This window comes from Hakea prostrata, chromosome 8 (genome assembly GCF_041222555.1).
Source record: "Hakea prostrata isolate BN-2017 chromosome 8, UWA_Hpros_2, whole genome shotgun sequence".
NCBI lineage: Eukaryota > Viridiplantae > Streptophyta > Magnoliopsida > Proteales > Proteaceae > Hakea > Hakea prostrata.
Genome location: NC_142607.1, coordinates 3186037 through 3196086, shown reverse-complemented (window position 1 = coordinate 3196086; position 10050 = coordinate 3186037). Strand labels below are relative to the sequence as shown.

General features: G+C 34.3%; 1 protein-coding gene across 1 annotated transcript; it reads left to right on the top strand.

The window, feature by feature from the left end:
• Nucleotides 1-8308: 8308 nt before the first annotated feature.
• Nucleotides 8309-9651, top strand: LOC149006295 (agamous-like MADS-box protein MADS1). Its single transcript, XM_089165387.1, has 5 exons — nt 8309-8490; nt 8630-8711; nt 8979-9040; nt 9145-9244; nt 9556-9651. The coding sequence occupies exons 1-5, from the start codon at nt 8309-8311 to the stop codon at nt 9649-9651; spliced, it is 522 nt and encodes a 173-aa protein (XP_089021513.1).
• The last annotated feature ends 399 nt before the right edge of the window (nt 9652-10050 follow it).

The following is a 10050-nucleotide window of genomic DNA, read 5'->3' as shown; positions in this document are numbered from 1 at the left end:
TTTCAGAAGAAAAATTGCAGACAAAGAGACGAATGAGTGTTCTGCTTTTCCTAGACTTTCGCTCCTGTCTTTATATCTAATGCGTGAGGTGTAAGTTCGTTTGTTTCCTTCCGGAGCTCAGACATTCTCCGAAAAACCCTAGCGTTGAAAATTGAAAAGATAAGATTAAAATTAATTAATGTAAGATTAACACTTAAATGAGGGTTTGCAAAAGGGAAGATGATTTTTTTTTTTTTTTTTTGGTAATAAAAGGGAAGATGTGAAAACCTTAAAGTCTTAAACTACTGCTACCGTGCTTCATTTAATGCAGCATGTCCTACGCAAGGGTACGTGTCGATTTCTCATACAATGAAACTCTGAACCGAATTTACCCACACCCAAAAAAAAAAAAAATTCTGAACCGAACTCCAACCCAAATAAAACTCTGAACCGAACCAAAGGAGCATCAAGAGGTCCACAGGATTAATAATGGAGATTTAATTTTTTTAATATTATTATATTTTACTTTCGAGTCCCGCATAATTTGTGGCAGTCCGGATCTGCGACCCCGTCCGGGAGCTTACCACCACAAAAAACAAGGGGGGCCAGGGGTGATGATGGGAGGGGTTTTTTTCTTCTTTTTTTTAATATTTTCAGTGGTGGGCCCACCATTTTTGTGGTGGAAAAACCTTCGGGGAGCACAGACGTCGGGGGTGATGATCCGGATTTGTGGTTGTAACTCTATCGAGTACTCTCCTTCAAGGGAGATGATCAACACTCATCTAGGGAACAGCATAAAGTTTACCATTTATGCAGATATACCAGTATTGTTCAAAATCTATATGTACATCTAATTGAGGAGGACCAGTTGATCATCAATGTTCTTACACCAATAATACGTACTCCCTCAATATTTTTGTTGTTCTTAGATAAAAAATTATTTACATTAATTCCATGCATTTTCAATGTTTTTCACATTTATAGTACTGAAATCATATATGATTGCACATAAAAGAAGAAAAAAACAAAGAAACAAGTCGAGTTCTTAGGGTTTCAAAATTGGTGGTTATGTTTTTATGTATAAAAAAACAAGAATACCCTCTTCAAATACAAGAGAAGACCGGATTACTCTTGCACGAGCTTGGTTGTTTCTATTCCAAAAATGTGTTGGAAAAAAAAACAAGAATGTTGCTATACAACCACTTAATATTGGCTTTCTTATGAGATTGATCTTTCGACAACTAAGTTTAACTATTTCCATTATCGAATGCAGTTTTTAAGTTACCAGTCTCATATCATGTAGATACGTATTATTTTCACTACTTAATAACGTCGATGTCAAATTAATATTATATCATATGAGTTAACTTTGTATAAATTTGATACATCGTGAAGGATAACCTCCTTCTTCTTCTTTTTTTTTTTTTTTTTTTTCCTCGGTGTGTGAGTTTATATAATTCATTTAAACTGTATATAAATAAATTATCTTAAGTCTATAAGGTGTTTAATATTTTTAAAATAAAAACTTTCCATAACGTAGAGATTGACAAATTCCAATTTGCTAGGCCCAATAGCTAAAACCCTATCCTCTTATGACTACGATGTTCATTCAAATATGAAATTCAATCTTAAAACACAACATTCCGTTCTTTTTCTTGTTCAAGGATTCAATACGTTTCACAATTGAAGATTTTCTATGGGAGCAGGTGCCATCAAAGAACGCTTAGCCGGTTTGGATTTGGGAATTACCATAGATTTTTCACTAGTAGAATGGAAGAATTAAGCAAGAATGTCCCAAAGGTATTGAATGAGGGAAAGAAAAATTTGAAGAAGAATGGGTTTTTTTAGTTAGATGCATGGAATTAGCTAAGCATTTTATTCAAATAAATGCATAACTAGAATGGATGGTTTAACTTTTGGGACTATTACTTGTTCTTCCTCTCGAGTTCCTCGAGTTGAGACCGATCATTTAGATAGATAGAGGTAATTAATGAGTATGGGTTGAAATTGATAAACACATTGTTCTTAGGAACCATTGCTAGAGCATCTCAATTCAAGTTTGAGTGATGATATTTCTAAGAAATTGGAAAAGATCTTGTAATTATAAGAAATTCAATTTTATATTTAAATTAGTGGAGAGAAAACAAACCCAGGGGTGTATATGAGATAAGAAGACAGAGACTTACCAACCAAGAAGAAGATGCACATACTAATGCATCAACAGAATGTGAGCGCTAGCTAATGGCTGTTGCTTCTTCGGCCTATGATTAGCTAGCACTTAGGACTTTCTGTCTTTGCAGAAGAGCTTGATTTCTTCACTTTGATGTTTGCTGCTTTCTAGTCTACTTTTTGCAAACGGACTCATGCAATCAAAGAAAAATTATGGGGATTGAGAAAGTTTAGAGAGAATAATAAGTAACAAAAGTTGTGGATAATTCTATTTTAAAATTACATAAAATCTTTAAAGAAAATCCCTGTTATTTAAGGATAAAAGGAACTTCAAATCCATTAGAGAAGGGGGCAATTAAGGGGAAGTGCAAAAAAACAATGTAAGAAATTAAGAATAAGGATTTTATGAATATAAGAAAATTTAGATTTTTAAATTTTCTATATCTTAAATACAATGGAAGATATAAATACTAGAATATTTTTATAAGTAATTTTTATAGCAAATTACATATACATCCATGGGTTTAAAAACTATTGCATTTACGCACCTTGCTCCCTGTGCCAATGCCACTTTAAATAGGAATAACAGTTTTGCTCTTGCTGAATCTATTTATAAGCTAGAAAAAATTTTAAGTTTGAGCTAAAAGTCATTCTTTCTAACCCACCAGTGGAAGATGTAATAGTCTTCCTCTCTTCGATTTTTTTCCCTTAAATTTACCAAGAGTTAGAACAAAATGGGTTGGAAGATAAAGGAGGGTAATAAGGAAATTTGAAAAATATAATAGATGTTGAGTCATCACTTAATTTCATGACTATGATAATAAGGATATATATATATATATATATATATTGGTAAGAATAATAGGGATATATATAGTTGATATATAATTTGAAATAGAAAACATGTAAATGTAATAGAAAAAGATTCTGGGAGTGTAAATGCAATAGTTGAAAACCTATGAGGTGTATTTTTTTAAATAAAGACCCTTTGTACCCAAAAAAAAAAAGAAAAGATTTGAAATTTTTTGTGTTTAGCAATTAAAACTTCATTCAATTAGCAAAATTATGCTAATTATATAAAGAAATATATTTTTGGTAGGGATTATTAGTGTTAGCCTCCATGTACTATATGTACTATAGCTGAATTATAAATTCCATGTATTTTTTAGAATTGCTAATGGAACCCTACACATTGTTTGTTTTTACTTTAGCTCATTACTTTTATTTTGGTACAAAAGAGCTTTATTAATATGCTTTAGTGAGAGTCAAACCTACGACCTCTTCACTAAGAGGTGTTGGTTTCAACCACTAGAACAGCTCTGCGTTTGCTACTTTAGCCCATTACTGTTAAAAAAAGTCTGTTAACTAAGTCTGATATATCAATCCAAGGAGATTCAAGTAGATAAAATATGCAAATGCTTTTGTAGACAAGCACTTTCAAAATGACAAGATTTGATTCTTTCGAAGAATTAGTGGCTAGCTCGAAGTATATTAAGTTAAGTTGATGTTTAGAAAAGACAACAAAAAAGGTTTTTCAAATCTGAAATGAAGAGTAGCACAAGTGAAAGACAATATGATTCAGAAAACAGTGCCAAGAACTTAATCTAAGTGGAGAAGATGAAGTGATTTGACAATTAAGAGGAATATCTTAAAACCATAAAACTAAAATTTGTTTTTTTTTTTTTTTTTTTGAAAAATTAAAATCATCTATAGGAAATTACAATGGACATTTTACAATGAAAAATAACAGTCTGTTAACACCAATTGAAGTAACAAAAGTTTACCAAAAAAAAATGAAGTAACATAAGCAATAGTAATTTCATCAGGTGGAGGGTTCATTATGTAATTATGCAATTAGGCTACGATACAACGGCATCCATACTAATCCCTAAATTTTATTATTTATGGAACGTTATTCTAAGATTCCAAAATTTTTTTAGTTAAAAGAATAATAATAAAATCCGACGATACTAATGATAGGTTAGGTTTCAAGTACATGATTTTGTGAAAGCATTACATTCTTAGTATCTAGTTTTGAATACTAATAACGTTGCGTGATTAAAAAGAAAAGAAAAAAAACTAGAAGGAAGACCAAGAATAGTCTCGGGTTAACTCCAAAGACGAACAAGTTGCCAATTAAGGACCATGTTACGACCTGGGTTATAAATCCAATGAATGATCTAAATGCAATAGCTTGAATAAAAGAGGAAACACGAGTGCTTGATGATGGAGTTCGGCCAATACGGGCTGCGTCTCGGAGCTCAGATGAAGCTCAATTCCGTTACGATAGGATAGGAAAAGATCACATATAGATGACAAAAGATTCAATTGGACATAGAACTCGATTTCAAGATTCAAAGTCCCATGAAAACTACCATGGCTCAACCAAGAAAGAAAAAGAAAATTTGTTTTGTTTAACCAATGATGAATGGATGATGATCTTAATTTTGAGGTCTTCAAAAAGGATATCTTCAAACATTTAACAGAGAATGTATCCTAGGATGTTGAGAATTCAATCAGAACGTCATATCATGATATATGAACGAGGGAAACTCCTAGAAACCCACTTCATGCATGAAAGCCCACATCACAAAGAGATGTTCATGGGCTGACTGCAGTTTCTTTCCAGCACGCTATGGGTCCCCTTTAAGGCTCCCCACTCATGTAAGAGATCTTAAATGAATTCACTAACTATTTGAAGGAAAGATAATAATTAATTTTGGTTACAAAATTTATTGTTGTTAACATGGATAAGATTTATCTCTGTCTAGAAGAGATGAGATTTTCTTTTCGAGGAAATGGTAGCTTTGCTAAGTAGAAAGAACTAAAAATTACAATCTATAGTATTTCAATTCTTGCCAGTGGTATCAGATTGTATAATATCAAAGAGAGCCAATAGAAGAGCACTTGGATTTAAATGAAGTGGTCTAGTGATCCCAAGCTCACTCCTAAGTGGTTTGATAAATCTCATTTCCTAGGTTTGAATCCCCTCTGCTCCTCTATTTCTTGCATTGGACAGTTGTGTGCTCTTTGGCCTGGCATGAGTGCTATGGGCTTCTGTGGACTATACTAGGCCTCCGGTGGGGCTCAGCTAACGGGGCCAATGCTTGCGCTAGTAGTGCACATGGCTAATGCTTGCATAGGTCACACTCGATAAAAAATCCGAACATTATGTAGCGGGGGAGGGGGGCACTAGGTCACCGCTATTGCATCCCATCTTTTCTTCACCAAAAAAAAAAAAAAAAAAGGAAAAGTCCAGCACAAAGGACATTGTCACATGGCCTCCTCCCCGCAAAGGCGAAGACTGGCCTCCCATTACAACTCCTCCCTGTCAATTCATATCCACCCAACCCATTTGCAAACGACCCACCCCAATTGACTGCAATCCACCCACGAGCGACCATGGGGCGGCCCGTTATACTATTCCCTTCCTTTTTTTCTCTCTCCCCTTTTGGGACTTCATCCTTTTTTCTCTCTTCTCTTGTTTTTTTTTTTTTTCGTCTTTTTTTTTCTTTTATTTCCTTTTTTCTTTCTTTCTTCTCTTTTTTTTTTTTCTTTTCTTGTGTTTTTTTTTTTTTTTTTTTTTTTTTTTTTTCTTTTTTTTTTTTTTTTTTTTGTTTTTTTTTTTGTTTTTTTTTTTTTTTTTTTTTTTTTTTTTTCTTTTATCTTTTTCTTGTGTGCCCCCAATATTTGGGTCTTTCTTTTTTTATTTTGCGTGGCCCCTGGGTTCTGCTTTCTTCTCCCCCCCATTATTACATCCTCGTCCACCCATCCAACGGTGTCGACCAACACAGTATCCTCTCTTCAGCTTAAGATTAGGCTCTTCTTTACGGTATCGCCATCTCTTATGAAGAGGTCACAAGTTTGATGCTCCTTGTGTTATATGTAATACTCTTCACCCCTTAATATATAGCTACCAATTTCTCCAAAAACAAGATGAGATTTCCTGTTGCTGTGGCATCCTACTCCTTCCACTTTGTGGTTGATGTTGAACTGAACTCAATGGGATTGGGTTGGGCCCAAGTTCTGAGTGAGCCCAAACTTTTATTGGCCATGGATCCAGCATCTATGCATCCAAGGGAACCAGGGCAATTTAAAAAATTATGAAATACAAGTGGTATGAGAGCTTGACACCTGTCCCTAATATCTCTTTAATTATAAAATAAAAGTGAAAGGAGTGCCTGACACCTGTCCCCAAAATAGTCACCCCAGACCCCAGGAATCATTTCTGAGGTGAAGTCAGGAAAATAAAGATTCGAAGTTGACTTACACTTTCAAAGAACTGATGATGATTGATGGAAAATCCTGGTCTGCTATCGAGCCAACCTAAATTCACGCATCTTCTTATAACTTGCAAGCTCCAATTATAAAAGACGAAGGGCAAGGCAACAAAATAAAGCTATGTTTCGTCAAATCACCTGAAAAGAAACTTAACAAAAAGAAAGAAAAATGCAAAAAGGACAACTAATATGAATGAACACCACAAACTACAAACTTCATGTCAATACACACGAAACTACCAGTAATTCAAATGTGCTAAACACGTTTCGTTCACTTAATGGTCATCTTGTCACAAGAATTTGTCACCTATTCGTATAGCGTGCTGTGTGTGTCAGCATTTCTCTCCTTTCTCAAGAAAAACTATTACAAATTGGCCGAGATAAGGCTTTGGTATACTTGATTTTTATTGATATATATCAATACTACTACCAAATCCAAATGGTGTCATTTGGTCATTTGATTCGATTTTGACAACATTGAATGAGTTTTTGTCTGACCCAACTTTTGAGGCTTACATTTAGCTTCATGCAAATAGTGGTTACTTTCTAGTTTTGCTTTTGGATTATCAGGTTCTTTCAACCAGTAGTTTTCAGGATAGATGATATAATTGGATTATCCATAGAAAGAGAATTTATTCTTATACTTGTAGGAAAAAGCAAAGTACATTTTATTAATTTTTTTGGTCAATCAAAGTTTAGAGTTATAAAAAAAATCTGATTTTTTTATTTTAAGAGATGTTATTTATCTTATAAGGCAGGTGCACCTGAACAAAGTATGTGATATCATTTCTTTACAACCATGTGTCTATAAGATTAGGACATTCGTGAATCTCCAGCATATTTGCCCTTCTTTATATGTTAAAAAGCATAATCTCCTGTACAAGTAACTTTCTTATGCAAGCACTGCATAATTAATCTCTCTTTCTTCTTTTGAGATGTAAATGGATGGGGAGCGTCTGTTTAAGGTGATTTCAAGACACGAAGACAACCCCCAAGCATGATTTGCTTTGATCATTTCTTTTTGTAGCCATTATAGAGATCAATTCATGATTTTATGCAATGCAACCTATAATGGTATACAAGACATAGTTTTCCTAGATTTTCTACAAATCTCCTAATATTTTCTCATAGTGTGTCGCTAAGACCCCTTGTGAAATTACACTTTCAATAGTAATATGTCAATGTGTAAAGTCATTCATGGCCAAGGTTAGGCATAGATAAACCTCAGTAGGATTTTTCTTTTGAACCAAGGTTTGTCTGGCCCAACTTCTACATGCATTGATGACATCATGTGGTGGCTTAGTTTACATATATAATTTAAATATAAGGTCTTCGCTCTTGGACCTGAGGGGATTCATCAATCTCTGTCCTCCTACTCGGAGGTATTAATTAATTTTTTACTAATTAACCCACCCTAGAGTTAAAATCTCTGCTGTATTATAAAATTTGAGTTTTGATTGATTTAAAACATAGAATTATGGTTTAAGCAGCCACAAGGCGCCTAACCAAGACCAACCCACTAACACCCCTATTGCATCATTTTATATCAACCATTTCAACTGCATAAGCTACACTCCACAGTATGTAAAACCAGAATAATCTCCAGAGTATGTATAATCGTTATATTTACACAGAAAAATACCACAGTGGATTGTTAAACTTCCTGTGCAGAGAGAGAGAGAGAGGTGTTTATGGTTTCAAATGTAGAATTTGATTGGAAGATGGTCCCTATATAAAGTAAGGGGTGATATATCATAATCATGGGTGTGGTGGTTGATTTTAACCTGTTCGAACGCAACTTTTTCTTGTGAAGAGTACTGCAAGCGCTGTTGCAGATGAGAAATTAACGAATGAAGAACATTAATTGATCAGTGATCAAGATGGGGAGAGGGAAAGTAGAGCTGAAGAGGATCGAGAACACGACGAGTCGGCAAGTCACCTTCTCCAAACGTCGAAATGGGCTTTTAAAGAAAGCCTTCGAGCTTTCCATTCTTTGCGATGCTGAAATTGCTGTCGTCACTTTCTCTCCTTCTGGGAAACCTTACAATTTTGCCAGTCACGAGTAAGTTTAATTAACAAAACTGAATTCATTCTTAAAAACAAGAAAACGAAACCCTACTTTGTTCTCTTACTTCTTCTTCTTCTTCTTCTTCTTCTTCTACTACTCCAGTACTTATAATTGTTATATGTTCTTCTTTCAGCATGGACAGGACCATAGAGCGATATCGGAAGGAAGTTGGTCTTCCTATCTCAAATACTAATTATCGTTTAAGAACAACCCAGGTGTGTACGGCAAAGTCATATTTCGTTATCTCCCTTTATTAGGGTTTAGCTGTTTACATACTGTTAGCAATGATATTCTAGACCCAATTCACAAGGATTCTTTCAAATTTAAAATTCAAAACTCAAAAATGTTTTGAATCACCTATCTATCACATATACGTTGAGATTCGATTTTAAATATCAATAGAAAGTCTTACCTGTTGAGTTTGTGCAATGCTCACCTCACCGCAAAAGTAAATGATGCAAGTTAATTTATTCTGATCACAGTTTTGGAAGACTGAAATTAACGACATGATGAAATTAGTGGAGAACTTGGAGACACAACTGAAGTAATAATCTCTGATCGATCATCTTCACTTGTACTGGTTAATGGGTTGTTATATCTGAAATATATTTAAATATATTTAGGTTTGGTGCATGGCCGGGTAAGAAGGCATCTAGCAGGAGAGGAAGTGTCGTCGTTGGGCATGAAAGACTTGAAACAACTGGAGCGACGGATTAAAACTGGAGTGGAACGCATCCGATCAAGAAAGGTAATTCCATTGACATTTCTTCTTCTTACTTCATGAACACCCACATAGCACACTGGATTACCCAGATTCTTTGCTTTGGGCCTTTTTCTTCACTGTGAATGTTATAATATAAAAGCAAAGTCAGCCATTGATTGGGGGAAGAAGGAGAGAGAGAGAGATCAGAATCATAAGGGTGCACTGGGACATAAAGAACCAGTCCTATCTGAAGCCATCACTCCTTGAATACATAACCTTAGGAAAAATTATCTCCTGATTGATCCAAACTCATTCTCTTCTGAAAAGCTAACATCTGACATCTTCGTTTTGGACAGAGGCGTCTAATGTCAGAGCACATTAACATGTTGAAGATGAGGGTAAGTTCCTCAACTGTTGCAGTCTGTTTTGAAAATTTAATTGTTGAATCATAAATTCCTTAACTGAAATACTTAGCCTTAGTTTTTCTTTCTCTGTTTTTTTTTTTTTTTTTTTTTTTTTTTCACCATCACTATGAACTATCTAATTTGTCTCTGTTAGGATCAAATCCTAGAAACAATCACACAACAAAAGAAAAGAAGATGAATTGAATACATAGACATACAAAATTTTTATATGAAAAAACCTCGAAGTGAAAAAATGCTAAATATTTATATCAGACCCTAATTCAAAATATAATCAATACTAATCATTTCTTAGGAAATAGGAGCAGTTGAATAATGAATACGAGTAAAATTTGGACTTATCCAAAATAATGGATTTGCTCACTCTGCAATCTCCATTCTTCATTGGGGGGCTGTCACCTCCCAATGCTTCACCACAGTCACGTAGAA